Source organism: Stylophora pistillata, chromosome 7 (genome assembly GCF_964205215.1).
Source record: "Stylophora pistillata chromosome 7, jaStyPist1.2, whole genome shotgun sequence".
In the NCBI taxonomy this organism is placed as follows: domain Eukaryota; kingdom Metazoa; phylum Cnidaria; class Anthozoa; order Scleractinia; family Pocilloporidae; genus Stylophora; species Stylophora pistillata.
The window spans coordinates 2431192-2452448 of record NC_142525.1 but is presented as its reverse complement, the minus strand read 5'-3'; the positions used below and the strand labels follow the sequence as shown (position 1 = coordinate 2452448).

The 21257-nt window shown below is 39.1% G+C and overlaps 4 protein-coding genes across 4 annotated transcripts; all 4 read left to right on the top strand.

The window, feature by feature from the left end:
* The first annotated feature begins 704 nt into the window (after positions 1-704).
* Positions 705-3252, top strand: LOC111329797 (trace amine-associated receptor 6-like). Its single transcript, XM_022934565.2, has one exon. It carries the CDS (start codon positions 805-807, stop codon positions 1933-1935), a length of 1131 nt encoding a protein of 376 aa, XP_022790300.2. The 5' UTR covers positions 705-804; the 3' UTR covers positions 1936-3252.
* A 984-nt stretch (positions 3253-4236) lies between these two features.
* LOC111329794 (small ribosomal subunit protein eS19) lies at positions 4237-13326 on the top strand. The gene is made up of 6 exons (XM_022934563.2): positions 4237-4395; positions 9236-9336; positions 10298-10366; positions 11748-11862; positions 12039-12093; positions 13242-13326. The coding sequence occupies exons 1-6, from the start codon at positions 4322-4324 to the stop codon at positions 13257-13259; spliced, it is 432 nt and encodes a 143-aa protein (XP_022790298.1). The 5' UTR covers positions 4237-4321; the 3' UTR covers positions 13260-13326.
* A 1032-nt stretch (positions 13327-14358) lies between these two features.
* On the top strand, positions 14359-17049 carry LOC111329779 (uncharacterized). Its single transcript, XM_022934548.2, has 4 exons — positions 14359-14599; positions 15030-15149; positions 15779-16213; positions 16394-17049. Exons 2-4 carry the CDS (start codon positions 15051-15053, stop codon positions 16754-16756), a joined length of 897 nt encoding a protein of 298 aa, XP_022790283.2. The 5' UTR covers positions 14359-14599; positions 15030-15050; the 3' UTR covers positions 16757-17049.
* Positions 17050-17922: 873 nt separating this feature from the next.
* Positions 17923-20287, top strand: LOC148726139 (uncharacterized). Its single transcript, XM_088727568.1, has 3 exons — positions 17923-18083; positions 18590-18997; positions 19469-20287. Exons 1-3 carry the CDS (start codon positions 17985-17987, stop codon positions 19844-19846), a joined length of 885 nt encoding a protein of 294 aa, XP_088583694.1. The 5' UTR covers positions 17923-17984; the 3' UTR covers positions 19847-20287.
* The last annotated feature ends 970 nt before the right edge of the window (positions 20288-21257 follow it).

Genomic DNA, 21257 nt, shown 5'->3' with positions numbered 1-21257 from the left:
TCTTTTAATTGGGTATGAAGTACATTGTTAAGGTAGGAATTTCAATGAAATGAAGTGCAGAATCGTGAGGATTATTGGTCAGATTTCAAAACACCCTCCCTACGTCAGTTTTATTCCGGATTTTGCGGTCTTTTACTGTTCTCACGCGGCACTATAATTGCAGATAGTGCCAGCTCTAATTACTTAAGACTCGGAATCGCTGCATTAGAACCTTAGATTAAAGATAGCTATCTAAAACTACTCAAAATTGACCCCGTGTCTTTGGGATGATGGTTTAAAATATCACATCAATTTAGTAGACGCCGATGGAACCTCAATTAATGAACATTATAATTCATTGAAAGGTGATAGAGTTAACGTAATCCATACTATATTTCCCATATTTTTTTGAAATGACAAGTTTGTCAAAGCAGGGATTACATCATTCTCTCTTGCGGATCTTAGTAAAATTGCTTAAGCCAAATTTAACAGATTGTCATTTTTCTCAGCCCAAAAATTGATAAAGGAACTGAACCCAAATTTTTTTCGCTCTGGTTAGTTTTGAAAATGCCTCGCGCACGCGCTCACTTGAATGATAAAAATTTAGGAGAAAAAAGTTATTGAAGAACTGTAATAAAACACTGAAGAAGACTGCCTTCAAGCATGTTAATAAAGTGCCTTTCAAATGGAAAATTTAAAAAAATTTTCTTTTATTGATCCATTAACCAACTCGGCGATCTTCTTGAATCAATATCGACATTGATTACAATATACAGTTGTTTCACCAAATACTATAGACACCTGCGCGAACTTGTTTATATATGTATGCGTAAGCTTAGGAATCAAAAAAGTTTTTTCAAACCTTGTGCACTTTTAATTGGCACATTGTGTTCAAAGGAAATTCGTTGTAACGGCTTTCTTTTTTTTTATGGTTTTCGCGTTCAGTTCTCGGAATATGAAGATTTCCAGCACATTTCGCTGTCAGTCTTGATACAGATCAGTTACATACAAATATCTCGCACCATGGTGGATCAAACACAGTGTACAGGAGAAATCTCTGCTGCCTCAGCTGTGATTCTCGGAATTTTGAATGCAGTATCCGCATTAGCAGCCATCAGTGGAAATCTAATGGTTCTTGCGATTCTCTTCAAGAACAGCTCCCTTCGCCAACCGTGTTATTACCTTATAACTTCCTTATCTGCCATCGATCTGTTCGTGGGCATGGCAGTGAATCCGTTGTACATCTTGTTAACCAACGTTGTACCTTGGCAGTACAGAGAGAAACATCTCTTGCAGCTCGAAAGCTTTTTAGCCATGTCCAGCTCGATGATCATCATGCACACTTTGTGTATAATGAGCGTAGAGCGCTATATCGCTGTCATATTTCCGTTGCGTTATATGAGCATTGTAACCGTGAAGCGCACTGTAATCGCTGCTGTGATGACTTGGGTGTTCGGCTTCATGCTCAATGCCTTTTCTTTTGCACTGGATACTCAAGACCTGCCAAAACTGTGGATTATTTGCGGAGTGTTAACAGGACTTGTTCCCATGGCAATCATCCTTTACACCTATGGAAAGATTTTAATCGCTGCGCGCGACCAGTCGAGAAGAATTGCATTCGCAGAGAACAGTGTCTCCGTGATTTCGCGAGACACCGAAGGCGCCGTGGATGGCGTTGAAATAACCCGCCCTCGAATTGAGCTCAAAAAAGCCAAAAAAAACGCCTGGACCGTGGGGATAGTTGTTCTGGTGGCACTCTCTCTTTCTATGCCAGTGAGCGTGGTCAGTTTGCTGCAGATTGCCACCAGCGACGTGTGCCGTCGCAGACATTACAACCGAGCATGGATGTGGGCTGCTACGCTGTCACTTACTAGTTCGGCAATGGATCCATGGATCTACGCAATGAGAATTCGCGAGTTCAAAGCCACCTTCAAACGCACGCTGTGTATAAAATGACTTTAATGAAGAAAAAAGCAAACACATCTACTACTGAGGAACTAAACTGTTTTGTACAAATCCTTATTCAAATTTGAAATGTGTCAGAATCAAGCTGGTTGTGAAGGGACGACCAATCAAGAATCCAGAGGTGATAAAACCAATATACTTCTGTCGGGACGTTAGTAAAATTCGAAGTGCTTTTTTTTGGTTCAAACGAAGAAGTGGTTAGGATGACTATCTTTTATCACCTAAATTGAAAGTCCCGCTGTCCCAACTGAAAAACGGCTGTACCTTAGATATCTGAGTCGGAAACAAAACACGTATCTGATGCGGCCATAATTTTTACTCAACAGTTTTCTTCCTCACAACGCATGCTACTAATTTGTCACTGATTATGATCTAGCTGATCAAAAATTTTAATCTACGATTTCAATTCTTTAAACATCTAAACCTGATTTTCATCTAAAAATATTTGAAAATACAAATTAAGTTACAGTGGTTGTTTTGAAGCGTTTCTGAAATTATAAACATACATGATTTTCATCTTTTCGAAATTTTTTTCGTGCGATTTTTTAATAAAAATTTGTAAAAGAGAGCAAAAGGTTCGCTTATATGTCAGGTTTGTTCTGCTCTTGAAATATCAAGTTTAACACCGAACGCTCTCTTTATTGTCACAATATCATCTCGCCTGGTGATGAAGTCTCAATTGTCAGCTAAAAGCCCTCTCTGGGAGGCTGAATTTGAAGACGATATGCATTAGTATCAGATATCCGGCTGAAATTAACCAAATTTCTTTTCATTTTTTATCTTTTAATCGAGTGCAATTTTCGATGAACGGAGCGGATATTTTTTTAAGGCCAAAGCGAAGGTCAATAAGCGTTGATTTAAATTGACAATTAACACGAAAAGCTACAAAAGTTTGGGAAGGAAATTATGTTTGATCGGTTGACTGTAGTTCGGATGTAATAAATGAGAAGGATACGAATTGTGTATGGTGGTTAATGAGTGAACCACCTAGAATGATAAAGTGAGCAATTTAGTCCCGATAGAAAGGCATGTGGACATAAAATAGAATATTATAAAACGTGACTGTAATTTCAGATCGATGACAATTTCAGTCGCCTCTTTCGAAGCTAGTGACCATTAGCGAAATTAAGCTCGATTTTTCCAGCCATCAATAAACGGAAAAATTGACGTACTCTAAAATTTCTTTGATATTGCATAATTTACCGATAACGCTTTTATCAAGCCTATGGAAAAATTACAGATAATCTTGTTTATTTCAAATGTAAATACTTAGCTTAAGCTGCAAAGTAAAAAATTGCCGAAAGCCGTCTAACGAGAAGATCAGTTTTTTACCGCCTTTGTAAATTTTATCCTTAACCAATGGGTTTTTCTCAAGAAAACCTACCTTCTGGCAAAATTTTTGATATCGGGGTCAAGTAATTATAAGATGAATTTAGAACGAAAAATACTATGTAAACAGCTGAATGAATATAACCGACATTTGCGTAGTGTAAATGAATTGTACACATTGATATACAACCGTGGCTCATGTCAGTTCTCTCGGATTCGAACGTGACCGAAATGTACTAGATTGTCAAAGTTTACGAACCCTCACCAAACAGAAATGACTTGTTTTACAGATAACTGAAATGTAAATTGCACGTTTAACTTGACATGAATTTAATTTACTGAAATAAAAGTAAATAAAATTTCATACTAATTACTGATTTTGCATGGCGTAAGAATATCTATCATGATTGGTTCTGCGTTGGCGTAAATCAAATGCCCGCGAAAACAGACAAAACAGCACTTTAGTTCAATGTGATGCATTTTATCAAATCCGCAAAAAAACATTGCATTCCGCAAAATTCAACTTCAATACCCGAAATTATCTAAATCTATCCACCATCCTTGGAAAGAGATATTCACGTTTTCCTCTTATATTTTTACGTATAATTCGATTCTTTGTTCAAGTTCTTTATCAAACCCTAGTTTTCTCTTACCCCTGATTCTCGAAGACCGTGAAAAAATGTTACGCCTTTGAAATGAACTTTCCTAGGAGGCAGGAAAATTCAAGATTAAAAAATTTGAAATGGGTAGAAAGTTTAGATGGTATTAGCCTTCATATTCCAGGCTCCCAAAGTCCCAAATTTGCGTGTAATTTTCCAAATGAGCTCTGCAATACCGGGAGAGACTGGAGGCAAGTCAAGTGCCCCTTATGGCACGGCGGCCGCCCCTTATTCTTCCTCTTCTCTACAAGCAAAGGTAATATGGCGGATATGAATTTTTCTGTTACAACCACGTGTATTTATATTTCAAGGCTATTGCAAAGCTTAAGATGGCCATCTAACCTGTAAGTTATGCGCTAAACAAAAGCTGTATGTCTTCTTTCCGTTAGATGCCCGGTGGTGCGACAGTGAAAGACGTTTGTCCTCACGAATTCATCAAGGCTTTGTCGGCCCATTTGAAGAAGTGAGTTCTGATCAATTTGCGTTTTTGACGCCTTTGTGGGTAGCAAAACAATCTGAGTGTCCCTCTCTTTAAGCACAACTCTTTTAAGATGATATAATTAATTTCTCCTATCCTGAATTTATTGTCTTCATGTCAAAAAGAAAAACTTGGAAATGAAGTTTTCAGTGATAGCATAGTTACACGGAGTTTGGAGTGGAGGTACGCTCAAGTTTAGATCAAAGATTCCAAATTGATGCTCCGAAGCAACTCTTCACTTCATGGCAAAATCTAACTCGTTGTTTTGAAACTTTCACACTTCTAACTAACAGTTCAGGTTTTGAAAGAAGTGGTAACATTTTATCGGAATTATATTTTCGCTCATGCATGCATGGGCGAAAATATAATTCCGATAAAATGTTACCACACCGAACAGTGTATCACCATAGATAATTTGACACATGTGTCAAATTATCTCTGGTGATACACTGCTCAGTGTAAAGATTATGTGATTTTGTTAGTGATTTGGCCAAATCTACAACTCTATATCTTTGCTTGATTTTTAAATTTTTTCTTTTTATTTTTTTATTACTTTGCCTTGTGAGTTTTATTGGATGTATAATGTGTAGGCAGTTGATATTTTGTTTATGGAAGGGATTCTTGCAGTAATGAACACTACTTAAGTAGTAGAGAAAATAAGGCCTGAAGAAAATTTCAAGCCTACATGGGATTTGAACCCATGACCTCTGCAGCAATGGTGTAGTGCTCCACCAACTGAGTTAACAAGTCAGCTGGGAGCTGGTCATTCATTCATTCATTCTTTTATTTGCACTTGTTCTACTAAAAATACAACAACGAGAAAGAGAAAAAGTAGAAAAAAAAAAAAGAAGAGAGTTCTAACTTATACATGAATTTACACAAAGCAGTGGAAAGAGTGTGTAGTAGCCAAAGGAGCCAAGCTTTCGAGTTGGCCACTACCACAGAGCAATTACAGATGGTTGAAAGTTAAATACACTTAAGGAGATAGCACATATACTAATTTAAAATAGTTAAAATAGTAAAATAGAGCTCTATGATAGGTTAAAGTTGTTCAAGATGTCTGCCTGCCAAGTAGGAAGAGTTTATATTCTTTTTTAAAGCTTTTGGCAGGGAGACACTTTATTTTAATAGGTATCGTTTACCAGATCTGTGATGCCACCACACTAAATCTTGCTAGACCATAATTGGTTCTAGAGAATGGTCTGTACAAGTTTTGATCAGTGGCATACCTAGTAGAGTAATTATGGACAGCTGAAGCTGGTTGGGCTAGATCATAGGTGACTGGAGGTATATTCTTTTTTTTGATATTGAATTTTATGCACAAGAGAGCCAATTTTTAATTTAAAAATATTCTCTAATCTTAAGATTTCTAATAGTGTGAAGTATGGTGTAGAACTTTCTCTTTTGCTAGCAAAGAAGATGCTGCGGATACTGTTGTTTTGACTTATTTTGATTTTATTTAACCTGGTTTGGTATACAGTTCTCCAGCACATTAATCTATATGTTAGATATGGATATAGGAGAGTATAGTACAGTTGTTTGAGTGTGCTCACAGGTAAATAATGTCTAAGCTTAGATAGAATTCTGATGTTTTTTGTTATTTTATTGTTTATGTGCTGGAGCTGAGCATCCCATTTTAAATGTTCATCTATAAAAAACCCCAAATATTTTATCTGAGATTTTGGTTCTATATTGCAAGCTGTTATTCTGATATTTGTTCTCTTTTTAGTGAAGTAATAATCATATAATTAGTCTTCTTGAAATTAACTGACAGCATATTTGCTGCACAGTATTTTAAGACCTTTCTAAGTTCTTCATCAATAACTGATTGGAGCTGCACAGGATCTTTTGAAGAATAAAACATATTTGTTTCATCTGCAAAAATCCAAAAAGTTAATTTCTCTGAAGACCTAGGCAAATCGTTAATATACAACAGAAACAACAACGGACCTAGTGTGGAGCCTTGAGGTACACCGCATGTAATAGTTTTCAGGCTAGATTCTGTATTACCAACTTTGACATATTGCTTACGATTAGTTATATAGCTTGAAAACCATGCATGGGGGACTCCTCGGATCCCATATTTGTGTAATTTTCCTAAGAGAATATGATGGTTAATTGTGTCAAAGGCCTTAGAAAAGTCTAAGAATATACCACATGTAATTTGTTGACTGTCAATTGCTGACTTCAAGTTCTCTACAATTTTGAGAATTGCATATTCCGTGGAATATCCCTTTCGAAAGCCAAATTGGTAATTAAAAAGTAGACATTCTTTTTCTAAATAGGACACAAGCTGGTCATATACTAGTCTTTCCAGAACTTTACTGAAGGGAGAAATAACTGCTATTGGTCTATAATTACCTAACTCAGATACACTACCGCTTTTAAATATTGGGGTTACTTTTGATATCTTAAAGGCTAAAGGAAACTTTCCTGATGATATTGACTCATTGTAGATCTCAGTGAAGGGTGCAGAGAGCTGTTCAGCTGCAAGTTTGATAAGCTTATTAGGAACAGCGAGTGATGCCTTATTTTCTTTTAGCCCAGCAAACAATGTAAAGACTTGTGCTAGGGTTACTGGAGCAAGGTAGAAGCTGTTTGATGGTGTAGATTCTATGTATTGCAAAGGGTCTGTATGATCAGGTTTAATTTTCTGTGCTAAAGTTGGCCCAATGTTGACAAAGAAATAATTGAATAATTCAGCAATGACCTTTTCTTGTGAATAAGTCCTGTTATTATGAGTAATTTTTGTAGGGAAAGTTTGACCTCTAGTTTTCCTTTTAACAAGAGTACCGATAAGTTTCCAAGTTTGTTTAAGATTATCATTGTACTTTGAGAATTGCATGCTATAATAGTCTGTCTTACTTTTATTCTTAAGATGTGAAAGAATAGCTGCATAATGTTTATATTCCCTTTTTTTTTTTGGGAGTCATTGCTTAAGTAATGTGTACAGTACATTTTCTGTTTCCTTTTTACTGATTTTAAAATAGCCTTAGTGAGCCATGGCTTATTAAGTTGCTTTTGTTTGCTTTGGCTAGCCAGCCTGATAGGTGCATGCTTGTCAACAATTTCATTCAGGATATTGTCTCCCTTAGCTTCTCATTTAAATTATTTTGGGGATTAAGAATTTCATGCCAAGCAATCTGATTTATATCATCCAAGTATAGGTCTTTCTCAAATTTAGAATAGTCTCGAAAATTTATTTTATTATCATTGTTCTGTGTGGGCTGGGTTTTAACTATGCAGAAAATGGGGAGATGATCTGTTAAATCAACTGTCAGGATTCGTGCTGTAAGATTTTTAAAACAATTTGTATATATATATGGTCAATGAGTGTTGCTGTATGATCAGTAAGCCTGGTAGGTTTAGTAATGGTTGGTAGGATGTTGTTGGCATAGAGCATATCTAAGAATTCTTCAGTTTGGACGTGTTCATTAAATTTCAGGAAATTTATATTCATATCTCCAAAGATGTAAATTTCATGCCTATTGGAATTAATTGATTTGATTATATCATTTAGTTGGTTGCAAAACTGTTCTAGATCACAAGTAGGATGCTTGTAGTTACAGCCTATTATAATCTTCTTTTTACCTTGCCAGCATCAATTTCTGCCCAGCATGATTCAACTAGTGTTATATCAAATTTAATATCAGGCCTAGGTACTGCTTTAAGATTATTAGCAATATACAGAGCGGCTCCACCTGCCTTTGTTGGAGAGTCTGTGTGAAATAAATTATAGCCGTTGATATTTACTTTACAAACAGAATTCTCACCTAATTTGGTTTCTGTAATTCCAAGAATATCCACCTTGGTATCAATGGAGTATAATAGTTCTTCCACTAAATTTAGGTTTTTAGAAAGACTTCTGATATTGCAGTGAAAAATTGAAAAATATTTGGCATCTGTTTTAGTTAGCATTTTATTAAAACTGCAGACTGGTCGTTATGTTGGTTCATATTAACTGCCATTCACACATATGATTTTCATATATTCTTAGTCATTCATTTGATTTTTTGTTACTCAAAGATTAAATCTAGTTTAGGTCTCTGTATTACTCAGGGGTTTCATTAAGGGCCAGGCACCAGGCAAATTGACCGGTTGTGAGGACAGCTTTGCCTTCCTGATTTGACCATCTGGAGGAAAGTTTATCTCATAAAAAAATTCACTTCAAAGAGTTTTGCCCACCTGTGAAAACCAGTTGCCCTCCTGCAAAAAACATTAATGAAACCCCTAATTACTGAATAGATGGATTGCAGTTGTGATTCTTTGCCTTACATATGTGGTTGAGAAAAAAAAGAGGAAAAAACTTCTACTTTGTTGTAACTGGTTATGTTTTAAATCCTAAGAATGGTGCAAAGGAATCCTTAAAGTGCACATTCATTTCAGTATACCTTTTTCTTCATGTAAACACCTACATTTTAGGAGGCAGTGTGGTGAGGGCACTAGATTTCTAATCTGGTGGTTCAAGGTTTAAGTCCTCCGCCTTGCCACTCACTGGATTTGTTCTTGGTTGCCCCAAGTTCAACTCCCTGGCTGCACTGTGTAAACAGCCATTTGATCTGGCTCCTGTCAGTTGGGATTTTCAAGCATTTAATCGAAACATTTGTTTCTCTCCCTCGCTCTTTCATTTGTAAAGCGCTTAGAGGCTTGCAATAGGTACTATATAAATTATAAACTAATTTATTACATGTATGTAATGAAAAATTCAACCTAAGTGTACAGTCATTATGGTTTTAAGGAGGTCAGAGGAATGATAAGGTAACCATGGTTACTTTCATAGATTTCCATCCTGCTAATTCATATTTCCTTTATTTGACCAACAAAGGGGTGGAAAGCTGAAGGTTCCTGAATGGGTGGACTTGGTAAAAACAGCGAAAAGGAAAGAACTTGCCCCATATGATCCTGACTGGTATTACATCAGGGCAGGTAAAAGGATTGTGTTGCTTTTTTTTATCTTGGTGAATTACCCTCAGACATTGCTTTTTTTGAGTAAAAACTACAATACAGAAACAGGAGTTGAAATGTCTGTACATCAAAAAAAAAAGTGAACCAAAAGTTAATAGGGCTCCATGCTCAAGGCTGTGTTCTAAGAAAAATTGAAGGGAACCCAGTGCTCTGAAACTGTGAAATCCAGGCTGCCCAGCATATGCTTTTTATGGAAAAAACTAAGATTCCTGAGTTGCCCAAGAGCAAAAGTAAGGTGCCAGGGGCCATCAGGTGTGGCTAGACCACAGCCCTGAATCTTAAAAAAGTTACATTAAAAATTAAATTTTGTGCAATGTTACAGCATATATTTTATTTGTAAATGTTTATCTTCGGCCCACATAGACCATATATTACAAAAATTAAAAACATTGTTGGTTGCCGCTTGAACACAGAATACATGTCACTAAATTGGTCACTTTTGCAGCAAATTAGTCCTTGAGAATTTTATTCTACTGACCATGGCAATCAAAACAACCACAGTTTTGAGAAATGCATGGTAAAAATAGGATCTAGATGTTATTTGTACTCAATGAGCTTGTGTCGAAACTATTTGGCTGTGACTCATGATTTCACTTAACCCTTTCAGAAGTGACAAACATCCAATTTCTCCCAACATGTGTTCAAATATCACCCCAGAATCACATATTAACGGTCATGAGAATTAAGGAAACAATCCCTAGCTTAAGAAGCTTGTGATTGTTGAACAAATTCTCCTTCGAAATTCCCCTCAGCACCTTAGGAAATGTATAGAGAGCAGTATGGAGAATATGCACACTGCTGTTAAGGGGTGAAGAGCCCAGTGTTTAATGCAAGTGTTGTTTTTCCTATAATCACCTAAAAAATTAAGGCTAAAAATTTGGCATCTGATTGTTGTCTCACTGTCTGCTATTGACTTAAACAGCTTCAATCCTCCGTCATGTGTACCTGCGCAGTGGTATCGGTGTTGGTCACCTCACTCGTGTCTATGGAGGTATGTTTGTGTATACATGTATTTAACATTGGTTGATTATGTCACAGTAGTTTGGGTAGTTAGTAGGGGGTTGAAAATATTATTGTCATTATTGGATTAGAACCTGAAAATAATAGAATAAACTTGAAAGGGAAAAGGATTAATTTTTCTGTGTTAGAGAATATTCTCTCCTTTACTCCTAGGAGAGACTACAAGGAATTTCTCTCAACAATTTTCATAGACATCCAGGCACATTGATTATGAAAAGGAAAAAAATAACAAATGGGTATCACGGGATTTCCTATGGACCCAGAAAACTGTGAACTTTTCTATTCAATTCTGACAGGTCAAATGTACAGTACTTAACTAATCAGAGTAATCAAACAACAACAAACATATGAAACATATGTATGAACTGCGGTTATGAAATGTATATATGCACGATCCTTCGCAGTAAAGCACCATTTGAGCAATAGTGAAAATCAGACCTGAAAAAAATTTCAGGCCTGTATGGGATTCGAACCACTGACCTCTGCGATACTAGTGCAGCGCTCTACCAATTGAGCTAACAAGCCAACTGGGAGCAGGCCATCAAATTAATTCGACATAAACCCGTAGATGATAAATCAAACAACAACAAACATATGAAACATATGTATGAACTACGGTTATGCTCAAATAGTGCTTTACTGCGAAGGATCGTGCATATATACGTTTCATAACCGCAGTTCATACATATGTTTCATGTGTTTGTTGTTGTTTGATTTATCATCTACGGGTTTATGTCGAATTAATTTGATGGCCTGCTCCCAGTTGGCTTGTTAGCTCAATTGGTAGAGCGCTGCACTAGTATCGCAGAGGTCAGTGGTTCGAATCCTGTACAGGCCTGAAATTTTTTTCAGGTCTGATTTTCACTATTGCTCAAATAGTGCTTTACTGCGAAGGATCATGCATATATACGTAATCAGAGTAATGTTCACGATTTGCGAGCAAACCTCAGAATCACAAACCAATTGATGTTAGCTTTATCTGTAGAACAAAAGAATAAAACATCATAGGTTAGGGTGTCTGTAGTTCTCTGATTTTCTCGAAGCAATAGAGTGTTGTGAAAGATTTTAAGAGCACAAGGATGAAAGTGGGCTTATGCAGAACTATGGTGGTTTTCCAACCAATTCACTGACATTAACTCCTTTAAAACAACAATTATTTTGTGCAGGAGTAAACTAGAAAAGTCACCCCTATCTTATCTACTTAGTTACTTTAACCTATACAAGTCGTGTACATTTGTTAGTTTGAGGGAAGATATTTACTGAAGGAGAAAGAGGTTGCATGTATCCCTAGTTACCTCGAGGAACAAAATTATAAGGCGGAGACAAACCAGAATATTTCTTGTGTTGTGCAGGACGTAAGCGACGTGGTGTCAGGCCAAGTCATTTTGAGCGCGGCTCTTCATCCATTGCTCGCAATATTTTGAAAGGCTTGGAACAGCTTAAAATGGTTGAAAAGGACAACACTGGGTAAGATAAAGAACCTATTTTGTAGAATTGTCTTTATGTACATGTGAGGCAAACTTTCTGCCATTTAACATAGTTTCTGTTCCTTCAGCCATACCTTTTAAGTGGTCACTTCCCTCAAAACAAGAGGATATCTTTGTTTGCAATGTTTGCTGATAGAAAAGGTTTTTTTGTTTCAGTGGCCGAGCAATCACAAGTCAAGGTCAGCGGGATTTGGACCGAATTGCTTGCCAGGTAATCTTGAAGTTTAATTTTTTTTGTTGGAGATGTATTTACAGTTAGGGCTGTCAAAATTATCCAGTTTATCTCCTGATTTGTACACATATTTGTTTGAAGTTATGGGATTTAAGGCTGCTATTTCCTCTGATTGCAGTGGCTGAAATTAAACATCATATGTAGGATAATGTTTGTTCTTAATCTTCCTTAAAGAATTTCTTCTAAGGATCTGCTCTCCCACCACCACCCCCCTCCCCCCCTACCAAAAAAAAAAACAACAACAACCGCCTGGTTAGCTCAATTGGGAGAGCGCCGGACTGCTGTGCGGGAGGTCGAGAGTTCAATACCGGCCGAACCAACACTCAGGGTCTTAAAAATTAACTGAGAAGAATATGCTTCCTTTCTTTAACATCAAGAAATGGTTAGATATTCTAGTCTTCTTGGATAGGGACGAATAAATGGAGGTCCCGTCTCCTGCAGGGTTAGGGGCAGGAGACGTTAATTTCCCACGCACGAGATTACTGTGTGATGGATGTCCTCCCCTGGGGTGGGTTGGGTGGGTAACAGGACCCCCGTTGATACCAGTGTTTACTACACTGAAGGGGCTATCCTGTATAAATATAGATGTCTGTCTGTCTGTCTGTCTGTCTGTCATCTAATTCTGTGAAGATACAAGAGAGGAAGTGTCCTCTTGTCTATGCAGCAAGGTTTAAATGCAAGTCATTTAGCTCTTCCACCTCTAAGAGAGGTTACTGTCTCATTTCTCCTTACAATAAAGCCCTTGAATCATACATCAAGGTCATAAGAATCAAAGAAATGATCACCAACTAGAGAAGTTCTTGATTGTTAAACAAATTCTCCTTGTGAGCCCCTTAGGAAATGTATAGAGAACAGTACGGAGAATATAGAAAACTGGGCTAGGGTGTAAGGGGTTGTTACGGTGTAGTTTCATAGTGGAAGATTGTATGAGCTCTTTATTTTCTCTGGTTGCTTGGGTTAATTTTTGTTCTTGTCAGTTCTTCGATCTTTCCATTTTTCACTGCTTTTATTGGTGAACATTATTTTTCCTAGAGTTGAATGTAATCTGAATGTAATCTGATTTCAAGAGAGAGCTTTTTTTTAACGACAGTTTACACTCACATTTTATTTCTGTTTTGGTTCCACAGGTCTTGTCAAGTTCCTAAACCAAAACCAAACATGTAAAATTTCAACAGAAATAAAGAGATCTGTTTCACAGTGACTAAACAATAACTTAATTTATATATTATTAGTGGACTGTGAAACTCAGAGTCCAAGTTCAGGGGCATCCTATGTTAGCATTTCACAGACACGCAAGACGGTTACGAATTTCTACTTTTTCTAGACTAACAGAAGATCTTATCCCCCTCCCCCCTTAGGAGCAACACACCCCCACCCCCTCCCACTGAGTCAAACTCTTTTATCAAGAATATTCAGTCTCAGTAAGGAATTCAGTACAACTATAGATTTGACACCCTAGCATCATCGTGCGTATTCACCCCGCAATCCGTTATTTATTTCCTGGTGCTGATTAGGAAAATGTTAACAAATCAAGTACTCACTTTTAGCGGTCAAACGCTTAATTAAACGTGTTCTTTTCGACATTTTCATTTGGCAATAAATCTTCTTTTCCCTAGTCTTGGTTGCTTGTTGAAGGGACATCAAACGGTCCTTTTTTTACCGGCACTCCAAAAGTGACAATGTTACCATCTACAGAACTGTAAAACAAGCAGGGGTTGTAATATCGTTGAGCTCATGTCTTCTGGAAAATTACACGTGGAATTACCTTGAGCACATAAGGACAACATCCATTGAATATCTGAGTAGAACTTTTGGGAGAGTAGACTTATAGACGAGTGGCTTTGAGGGAATATTAGATTTGCCCTCTCGTCATTCACTTGTAAGCTCCCACATTTCGAGAAATGACTTCCGCTGGACGCCGAAGAACAAAAATTGTTTGACGTGATTGAGAAAACAAAACTTACGAAATATCGTTTTTAATGAAACTAGAAATCTATGTAGTAGTCAGCCATTTTAGTTGTAAGGTACACGAGGAAAAGGAAACGGTCCTTTACACGCTGCAGATAGGTTTCGTTAGGACACCGGAAGATCTTAGGTGATAATCTCGCACGCAAGCTGCGAGCAGCACACGCGCGTCTCGCGTATCTCTTACCTACGTGAGCGTGATTATACCACAAAGCCGATTACTTTAAACCAGGCAGGGAACTTACCTCCCCTGTGAAAAACACTATCAGATTCCATTACAAAGCCAAAGGTTATCTGGCTGCTCTGTTCTCTGACACGCTAAGATTCAAAATATATCACGTATTCCGAAAACATACCGCCTCGCTTAGGTAAGTGAATGCACTGCGCTCTTCGACGTTATCACTAAACGACTGGTTTGGTACCTAACACTACCAGGAAAGAAGAGTCGACTTGAGACACTGTCTTCACTAAGTGACCGTTCGACTTCCACCGAGCAGAAGATTTGCGCAAATTTTTCAAGGTACGATCGATCCATTCCTCGCTTCAGATTTCAACATTAACTAGATCTATTAGACGATGAGATTTTGTCGTATTCTTTCACTAGTATATTGTTTGAGAGCCCTGTATCAATTCGTACCATGTTCTCGCTTTCTTTTTATTACTTTTCTGCAATACCACCCCCTCCCCCAGAACATACGTTTGTTTTAAACCCTACTCCCCTCTCTTCACATTAAACAGACCGTTTTTAGTGAAAATGTTTTCGAGTTCGCCTCCCCTGGAACAGTATTTCACCAGTTTTTTGTAACCTTCAAATGATGATGTTTACCAGCGCAGATGAAGCGCTCTGGTTTCAAAATAACCTTTCCCCAAGGCTCTCTTATTCAAAACAAAGCTATTCCTTATTTATCTCCTAATATTCTGCTTTATTTTTTCTTATTTTGACGATTAAGGTAAATGTTGCTAGTGAGGACATGAAGTTGGCGCTTTTAATAACCGTTCAAAATGCATTCCTGTTAGCTATCTATGGGCAGAAAAGAATTACACCTTGGAGAAACAGAGATTGTACAAGGGTAAGAATGACCCTCTCCCCCCTAGTGGCAAATCTTTCAGCCAGGCGCCCCCCTCTTCTCCTCGAATCTCCCGCTGAAGAGAAAGCGATTGCCAGCAACTTTTTATGCGACTTTCTGAGTAAACTTTTCAATGCATACTAAGATTTTTTAAGCAGTCAAAGTCATAACTATACACCTTTATTCAGATAGTAAACAATGAAGCTGATTTGATCTGAGCTGATCAGTTTAAATCCCTTAATTGTTTTAGCATACTCAACTTGCAGGCATTGCGTGTTACCCGCGCGCGAGAAAATAACGCTGGAACGCGTGTTCACGATAATTTCCCTGCGCATGCTCCTTTGGCTGGTTACGAGGGTGATTTTACTCCTTTGCTCCTCCACTCATTGATGTCTCCGACTTAAAAATGTTCCTTACGAGATATTCGCGTTTGCTTCACGCCGCGCGAGAATGATCCTGTAATGTGTGAGATGCTCGAGAGGTGATGTGTCAATTGAGAAACCAAAATTTGGCCTTTTGACAACTTTATTTTGGTCAACCACGCATTATTTTACGATTATGATCAAATGACCCACGATGTAAATTTTACAAGATTAACGTAGTGTTTTGATGCGAACCTTTTCATGCTTCAGATGACCCAGGCCTGTGATCGGATAACGCGTGGCATCCAAGGAATACCCGGGCCTCCAGGAATCAATGGGAGCCCGGGTGAACCGGGCCAGGCGGGACCCGCAGGACCAAAGGGGTTTAGAGGACCTCCTGGAAGATCTAGACCTGGCCCTCCAGGACCAGCGGGGCCACCCACGGGTCAACGCCCGGGTCCCTCAGGGGATCGCGGTGAGAGTGGAAGGAGAGGAAACCCTGGGGACCGTGGAGACAATGGAGAGAATGGACAAAGGGGAAGGAAAGGATTCAAGGGGTTTGATGGGGATAAGGGAAGGATAGGCCCCGAGGGAAGCCCTGGAGAACAAGGTCCCCCTGGGATGACAGGGTCCGCCGGCACAATGGGAGCTTGGACGCGCTGCTCCTGGGAGTTAAACCGCAATAAAGATAACGGGCTGCTGAAGGTGTCGTAACGTCTTATCTGTTTTATTATCCAATCTTTGTTTGCGATGATGTTCGTGATTATATTGTTAATAGTCTTTCCATGCAAAGAGGTCTTCCTTAAAATTCCTAGAATCGTGAATAGATTCTATGAATTTTGATTCTATTTTCAGTACCAATCAAAATAAATTTCTCTCTTTCAGGAATGTATTTTCTCAAAAAAAGACCCCAACTCAGTATTGCACGTGGTATATGAAGGCAATCTACAGATCGGTCTTTGCCAGGACTGTTGCAAGCGTTGGTACTTTATATTCGACGACGCCGAGTGTAACAACCCAGGCCCTGTCGACGCGATAATGTCGGGAGGTCTGGGTCGTAACTACCCGTTTTACTCTTATGGAAGAATCGAAGGCTTTTGTGAAAGAAGATTTTCTTCAGGGCTAGTTCGAATTGGACTGCAAATGGAGAACTGTAAGACTTTTGCGAGCTCTACGTTACCTTACAATATACAACTTTATAAGCGTTATGGAAGCATACTCATTCGAGAAATTCCTCCAGCGCAATGAAATGCATCTGTGACCAATGGCCTCTGAAGTTTTTCCCGGTTTCTCTCTGCCCGAGTCTTCACGTGGTCCCCTTTTTTTCCTTTTTCTTTTCGTAGCTGTGAAGCTTATGACAATTTCTGTCTTTTTTTAATTGCGCGCTGTAAAGAATTATTTTCCCCAAAAACAAGTGGATATCGATTACAGCGCGGGTATTCCTGTGGAAAAAGTTTTAAAAAGTCTTTAGTCTACATTGTTGAATTACTTGGTGAATTTAAGGTCATGAGTATTTGAATAAATATATCAGTCATTGCAAACTATTGGGGCTTTTATTTTAACCCCTGTATCTAAGGAACTCTTGAGAATCTTGGGAACTCTTAAGAAGAATATCGTCTTCTTCTTTTTGATGATCGAGTCGAACAGTAAAGCATTCATTAATCAGAGATTTTTCTATTAATTTCCCCCTCTTTCTCGTCCTATGTTTACATCAGCACTCCTTCTCTTCCCAACATGGCCGTTCAACTGGGGTCGATAAACCTCCTCTTCTTGCTCGCATTACTGCGCGGGAATACATCATCAGTTTGCTTGTCTCTCTTCGTTTCTTCTCTCTTTCGTTTGAGGGATAAATCTGGGAAAGAGAGGTATTTTGTAGTTTACATGATTTTTTGCATCTTGTGGAGCAGAAATTGCCACTAGTACTTGCATGGCATGGTGGCTTATTCCCAAGAAACTTTGGCAGCTAAAATCATTTGGCCAGGCTTTTATTATCACAATATTGATGTCCATCATTTATTGCGCGAACCCCACGCCTGTCAATTATCTCACACTGCTTGTACACGCATGTTTCATACACTCGCACGCACCTCACTTCGAGCGCTTCAAACAGGAAGAAGAAAAATTTAAATGCGCATAATCGGCAGATGTGAAAATCCTAGGTCCGTGTTAGAGTCTCTTTCTTATCTCTTTTTTAATTGTATTATTATTTGCTTTAAAGACACTCCTAGACAATGAACGAACAATGCACAATTATTAATTCAAAACGAGAATTTTTTAGGGCTGTTTTTCGTGCACTTAAAGCAGAATTTTTCACTTTAAATCCGGAAATCCCCCGGAGATGAATGAGTTAACAAAGACATCCTGTTGTTTTGCGATAATTTTGTCAGCGTCACGTAATCTCTGAAAGAAAACAGACATGGATCGACAGTAAATTGTAATTCCCGTGATCGTGACGCGCGCGCTTAATCGGACGGAGATGATGGCAAAATTTTCTCTATTATTTCTGTCTTTCGTCGTATTTAAGACAATTTTTGCCCAAAGGGATATTGTGTGGACACCATCAGAATGTCGCAAGGTGAGGTCTCTTCTCTGTTTTTTTTTTTTTTGAAACGTTCTAAGTAAACACATTCTTGCTTACGCTACTTATTCTGTGTCTTGTGTGTAACAGGCCGTTTTGAAGACCATAATCTAGGCCATTTTTGGTCGAAGCCAAACAGTTTCTGAGTTTATTAATTAATGCCGGCTTATTTCCAAATGGAAGCCATTAATAGAAAATTATACACTCGATAAGAAATCTATCTTAAGCGATCTTCAGCGCTACATTCCCCTTACCTACCCCTCCCCCACTATGGGTTGGCTCTTCCTTTCCTCTTTTAAGAGGATATATGAAAAAACAAGCCCTGTGTTTAATACCCGTGGAGCATGACTCTTTTTAAAAAAGGATCGAATTCTCTCTTTTTCATGCCCAACAACACTTATTACCTCCTCCACCCCCCCCCCCCCCCCCTGTGGATAGTTTATCAACCTATTCTGCTATTTGCCCTTCAATGAAAAGAAGTAAATGAAATTTTCATTTCGCAGATGATGGAATCGTGCGAGCTGCTTTCTGGTCTTCCCGGACCCCGCGGACCGATTGGAGCCCAAGGTTTTAAAGGGGCCCGGGGACCAAGAGGTCCATTAGGTGACAGAGGGTTACCGGGAGAACCCGGTGATTCCCCACAGGGAGGTGGTGGTTTTCCTGTGAAAGGATCAAAAGGGGACCTTGGAGAAAGAGGGGCGAAAGGGGCAAAGGGAATTAAGGGGGAACCAGGGATACCCGGAGGCTCAGGAGCGCTAGGATCGTGGGGACCCCCGGGGATATCAGGAGATAAAGGAGAAGTTGGCGAGACTGGACCCCGAGGGATCACTGGAGACCCTGGAGTCAGCGAGCTGAACTGGAAGCAATGTGTGTTCAAACCCGATATTAATACACCAAAAGGAGAATTGTCTGTAAGTATAAGGAAGTACACAGACGATTGAATTTTAAGACTCCTCAACTTCTGACTCACTGACTGACTGGCTGACTGACTGACTGATCGACCGACCGACTGACTGACTGATCGACCGACCGACTGACTGACTGACTGACTGACTGACTGACTGACTGACTGAGAAACTGACTGACTGACTGACTAACTGAGAAACTGACTGACTGACGGACTGACTAGCTGACCGAGTGACCGACTGATCAATCTATTGACTAGGTGACTGACTCACTGACTGATTGACTCACTGACCAGTTGACTAACTCACTAACTGACTGATTGGTCAACCAATCCATTGACTGCCTAACCGACTGTTTTTCTGCTCAACAAGGTAGTGATTGACCGAAAGGCGCGTTGTCTAAAATATCTCGTCTCCCATTGTACTTAGAGCTGAAATACACCAACTTAACTCATGCCATCCTTTCTCTTCATATAGTTCTGCTCGTTTCTTAAAAAGCACAGCGACACCTCACTTCATGTCACCTACCAGGGAGAGACACACATCGGTCTGTGTGAGACCTGCTGCAAAACTTGGCACTTCACGTTTGACAACTTGACGTGCACAGACCCTGGAAACATCAATGCCGTGTTCAGCGCCTTGAACTTAGCCGCTGGTGGTGAAAGAAGTTCTCTTCCAGTGTTTATGCACGGAACGATCTCCGGGTACTGCAACTCAGTCCTTGGGGGCCTGGTTCGCATAGGACTCTCACTGGATGATTGCCCCGGATATCCCAGTAACAAGCAGAATATTTCTGCAGTTATGCAGCCGAACAGTCGATTGATTGTAACAGAGGTTTCCGCCCCGCAACGTTAAATATGCGAATATTATTTTAAAAAGTTTGTTAAAATCTGCTTGCTAGTTCTTTCAGTACTCTGTAGTTTGGATCAGTTTCAGTATCTAAGCAACTGCGTACCTGCCCCTCACCTGACCCAACACTAACAGGGTCGTAGCTAGGGGGGTCCTGGGGTGCCCTTCCCCTCTTTTTTTGTAAGCCTTATTTTAAGTAAAACACGGCATGGAAGTCGACATGACAGTCTGGTAAGTACCCCCTGTTTGACACGGTGTGACTTCCCCCCCCCCCCCGCTTTTGCAAAATGATCCTGGCTAAGCCCATGACAAAACCTAACTTGTTATCAGTTGACTGTTAGGGGAGGGATAGATGCGCTGCAGCTCAGATACTGAAGTTGATCCACATTTTCATTTTATACTGTAGCAAGTAACACACCAGCGTACAGTAAAACATGCCAAGAGCAACAGAGTGGTGAATATTGTTTACTTTAGCTGTTCTTTGCAGGACTAAAAACGTTCCAACGAGTTTTCTTAGGCACATGGCTTACAGTGAATTTAAGATACATAAACAGGCTGCATTCAGTAATCCTTCTTAGACCTCATTGGAGGGTTCAGAGATTTTTAACTAGGCCATGAATCAACCTCGTTCCCAGGGTCTCTCATCTTCCCGCCCCCTGGGGCGAGAGAGGAGTTGAAATCAGAGACCCTGAGAACGAGGTTGGCCATGAATGAAAAATGTTATCCAGATTCTATAGTTTGTTTTTTCATCAAGAAAACACTCTATGATAAATCAGCTGTGTATTGATTTAGAAGGATTTCTGAAAAGAAATGATGACGGTTGAACGAGTTTACACTAAGCTGGATAAGTTGTCCAGTGAAGAGGAATTTTTTTCCTCCTTTCGCGATGCCATTTTACCCTGTAACACCTTGCCATGACACTTATAGCGCACAGGCAGCTCTTGCTTTGACCATTTACTCCCAAGATCGCATTAGCGGTTCTCCGTACTGTCTACAAAACAATCCTTCTAATGTTTCTTCAGAGAATTTGTTATTACATAGATTCACAATTTCCTGATTGGTATTTTTCTCTATTTTCTTTATTCTCTTTACTTTTCTACTTCTCGTTATCTTGTCTGCAACAATTCAACTTCTAAATACGTTCTGAGAGAGCAACGATGGCGAGAGATAAAAGGTCATTTTTTGCCAGATTTACCTGCCACCATTTGCAAAGAGGGAACATTGTTAGACATCCTTAACTGCACCTTATTGATATTTAGCTTTCTTCAGTACTAGGCTTTGCAGCTCTCAACTTTCAACTTTCAACTTTACTTTCAACTCTACTTCTCTGATTGATGGAACTGATTATCCTTTGATTAAGACCAAAACAATGTATTTGCAACGTAAAAAACGGAAAAAGGAGATTTCGGCTCCTGCC